The 4,234-nt window shown below is 41.9% G+C and overlaps 1 protein-coding gene across 7 annotated transcripts in view; it reads right to left on the bottom strand.

Annotated features, from left to right (window-relative positions):
* The window catches only part of fat3a (FAT atypical cadherin 3a), an 87,207-nt gene that overhangs the window by 73,556 nt on the left and 9,417 nt on the right, over positions 1–4,234 (bottom strand). For all 7 annotated transcript variants that reach the window (XM_014029365.1, XM_014029368.1, XM_014029371.1 and 4 more), the window contains exons 4-6: positions 2,947–3,008; positions 2,510–2,824; positions 482–692 (exon numbers count right to left, since the gene is read on the bottom strand). In XM_014029365.1, coding sequence (XP_013884819.1) covers positions 482–692; positions 2,510–2,824; positions 2,947–3,008 — 588 coding nt within the window. The remainder of the gene's footprint in view (positions 1–481; positions 693–2,509; positions 2,825–2,946; positions 3,009–4,234) is intronic.

Genomic DNA, 4,234 nt, shown 5'->3' with positions numbered 1-4,234 from the left:
TGTCACACCAACACTGGTACCAACACGGTCACACCAACACTGGTACAAACACTGTCACACCAACACTGGTACAAACACAGTCACCCCAACACTGGTACAAACATTGTCACCCCAACACTGGTACAAACACTGTCACACCAACACTGGTACAAACACTGTCACCCCAACACTGGTACCAACACTGTCACACCAACACTGGTACCAACACTGTCACCCCAACACTGGTACCAACACTGTCACCCCAACACTGGTACCAACACTGTCACCCCAACACTGGTACCAACACTGTCACCCCAACACAGGTACCAACACGGTCACACGAACACTGGTACAAACACTGTCACCCCAACACTGGTACCAACACTGTCACCTGAACACTGTCACTCTAACACTGTCACACACACACTGTCACACAAACACTGTCTCGCCAACACACAGACCCTGCAGGGAGAAGCTTGCTCTCTTCCAGGATGGTGTTTACCTGTGATATCAAACCACACAGGGACTGTGTTTTGGTGCAGAGACACCACACCCACGATCTCTGCCGTCTTATCGTTCTCCATGACAGTGAAGTTATAGAAAGGCTCATCAAAACGCAGAGGCAGAGAGGATGGAGGAGAGCGGCGGATCCACTCAATGTGCAGACGAGCTACTGAGGACTTCTGTGGACGTCCGTTGTCTGAAGCTTTGATCTGAACATGAAAGAACAGAAACCTTAAGATTAGAGGCATCTGTTGAGCTGCATTTCTCTAAAACAGAACATATTGTACTTTAACAGAGATCATTCAGGGTTTTAACATCCTTCTGGTTTGTAAGAGCAAGATCATTGTGACTCCAGTATTTTCTTTAGCTGCTAACCCAACCTGATCAGAACAGGTTTCCAGAACAGATCCCTCTCATGTAGAGAGTAATAGCTAAAGTAGACAGTTACAGCAAATTGACATTTTCATTTTATTTTTACTTAATTTCCCTCTGGGATCAATAAAGTATTTTTGAATTGAATTTAACTGTTGTACATTACAATTTAGAGTATCCATAGTTTAATAGTGACGTGTCCTTATCAAAAGGCTTAGGGGTTTAGTGTTGTGTAAAATAATTTATTATTTAAATATTGATTTATGTATTTTATGAATATTGGAACATGATAAACTTCTTAAATATTGAAACTAATATATTGTACCTCCAGGTACAGTAGGTCCATCCTGTTGAAGAAATTTATAGTTATTAGAGGTTAGTACTGATGTTAAAAGCACAACACTATATTTTAGGTTTTCCTTTTTATAATGTTTAATCTATTATGTGTTGATTGATATAGATTAGCTACATGTCTGAAATATCTATAACAACACATATTTAACCGTTATGAGAACAGTTGGTGAGAATTTTGTATGAATGCCTGTGATTCAGTCGTAGGTCAGTAGGGGGCGAACGCGGGCATTGAAGACTCTGTATAAATGGATCAACTTCCTGGTTTGCCGACAGTGAGTGGTTTCCTGTCAGCGCCGGTAACAATAAACCCCCACTCCAGAATTCTGGTTTTGTATGGTTTTATTCCATCTAAAAATCATATTTTTTAACGATGGTGGTTTTCTATTGACTTCAGTCTTTTAACACGAATATTTCTTACAGTTTATGATACCTTGTAGTGAAGGCAGCAGGTTGTTTCTGTACATACACAGTAAACATCAGCTCAGAAGTATGAAATATTTCACTCAGTATGTCACCAACAATCAGAAACTTCCTGTTCTGGGTGTTTTTATAGATATATAGATGGCGTTTCTTCTAAAAGTTGCACAAAACTATGCAAAGTTTGTGGCACAAATCCCAGCTGGGACCAAGACTCCATCACAAACAATTCTGATTTGGACGCACATAAATGTGCAGTTCTTCAGTAAACCTGGACTTCTTCTGAAGAATGTCCTGATGCATCTCAGTAATCCAGGTAGAAAAAAATCGAAAAGAAAAAATAAGTAGGTCCTCTGGATCGGTTCTTCTTTAGCGAAATGTTTCATCTCTCCTCCAAGAGACTTCTTCAGTCTCAGTCAGTCTTCAGTTAGTTTCAGGTGAACTCAGCCTTACAGTATAAGTACTGCCTCCACATGGACAAACAGGTTAGTCACATGCAAAAAGAGGGCCATCGACTAACAATAGGCTTGATTAGCTCTGTTGTTCATAGAGGGTCATGCGCCCCATCATCTGACCCGTGTCGTGTTTTGTGTATGTAGTGAATGCAAGCGGGGGCTCTATGAACAATTGAACTAATCAAGCCTATTGTTAGGCGATGGTCCTCCTTTGCATGTGACTAACCTGTTTGTCCATGTGGAGGCAGGGCTTATAAGGCTGAGTTTCAACTGAAACTCATCAGACTGAAGAAGTCTCTTGGAGCAGAGATGAAACGTTTCACTAAAGAACCCATCCAGAGGACCAACTTATTATTATTATTATTATTTTTTTGATCTTCTGAAGAATGTTACTGAAATGGTCCTAAAGTTAAAAACTTGTCTCTTACAGTCAGGATGTCGTAGCTTCCTGCCATGAAGGCCTTCCGTGACGACACAACTCCTGACTTTGGGTCAACGAAGAACTTCCCGTCTTCGTTTCCGTCCACGATGCTGTAAGAGAGGTCGCTGTTTGGACCGTCGTCAAGGTCGTAGGCGAATACACGATAGATGGGCTCCGCTTTCTTTCTGCGCTCTCTCTCTGGAAGTTTGACTTGGTAGACCTTTTCATGAAATGTGGGTTTGTTGTCATTTTCATCTAGGACCAGAACCATGACCCACACTGTAGTCTTCCTGGGACTAGGACCACCATCTGAAACTAGCACCTGTGGGGGACGGGTCAGAACAAAATGATGTAAACAAAGATGGCTTCTGTTTACACATTGGACTGGTTGTAATTTCCAGGCTGAAAGCATCAGATTAGATGACAGTCTGTGAACGTCCTCACCTCCAACATGTGCTCTGTCTGCTGCTCTCGGTCCAGCTTCCTGGAAGTTGTGCTGATTAATCCTGAGACACAAAACAGAATGACTGATTTTAATTTCTTTATTTTTAGAGAAGATGGTTTCTTACTTTTGTCATTTTCAAGTGATTTCAGTGAGTTTTTGAAGTTTTTCTTCAAAAGGCTTCAGATTGGTCCACACACAGTCTGATCAGTGAATCTGGGGTTTCTCTGTAAGTTTAATAAACTAGCAGCTAGACCAGTTTGTTTGAGAGGTAAAAGTTTCAGACATAAAACTGCAGACACACATATTTATTCAACCATCTCAGGCTCTGCAATTAACCTTCATGTGGACAACTCAACATGGCCAGACAGTCAGCCTTCATTCTACAGTTTAGAGTATCAAACAGAAAATAATCTGTTTTTTTACCAGGCCCGAACAGAACAAAGCACTCTATGGTAGATGAGAGGGTTGACACCTCACAGTCAGAAGGTTGCAGTTTCAAAACTCAGCTGAACATTTCTGTGGGGAGTTTACTTGTTGGTCCTGAAAAGAAAATGTAAATGTACTTTATTTGTCATCAATGCATGTTCCCATGCAATGACGAGATTTGCGCTCCGCATTTGACCCATCAAAGTGGAACAGCAGCAGCTAATTAACCGCCCAGGGAGCAGTTTGGTGTTGGGTGTCTTGCTCAAGGACACCACCACATGTGGGTATAAGAGGGAATTGAACCTGTGACCTTCTGGTATCAAGTCAGCTGCCCTACCACTGCACCACAGCCGCTGTTGATCATGTACACCTATGGTTTTTCTCCAGATACTCTGGTTTCCTACCACAAACAGACTGTGTGATGGATAGAAGACCTGTTCAGGTCTCTCTGTGATGGTTAGGGTTAGATACATAATCCTTCCAGCGAGTCCTGGGTCTTCCCCCTGGGCCTCCTACCAGTGGGTCGTGGCTGGAACACCTCTAAAGAGAGGTCAGGGTTGCGTGGAAACCCCACTAAAAACTAGATACCGCATAGCGGTAACATAATGACCCCTGCACTCACAAATGCACCAGAACTCAGAAGTCTATATTCCTAATAAATGCCATGCTACTAGGTGCATCCCAAAATTGTAGTGGTTTATGTAGTGAATTACCCTATGAAACTTAGGACCAGCCTAATCTTCACAAAGATAATCCCTCAAGATCTTGCAAAATGAAATCAGGTTTTAATGAAACATACCTCTGATCATGAATGAGAAAAAATGAAAACTTGTGACCTGAACAGATTTCTCAAAATAAAGT

The sequence above is a fragment of the Austrofundulus limnaeus genome, unplaced genomic scaffold (assembly GCF_001266775.1).
Source record: "Austrofundulus limnaeus strain Quisiro unplaced genomic scaffold, Austrofundulus_limnaeus-1.0 Scaffold890, whole genome shotgun sequence".
NCBI classification, from domain to species: Eukaryota; Metazoa; Chordata; class Actinopteri; order Cyprinodontiformes; family Rivulidae; genus Austrofundulus; species Austrofundulus limnaeus.
The sequence above is the reverse complement of the archived record's forward strand: the minus strand, read 5'-3'. Positions and strand labels throughout refer to the sequence as shown.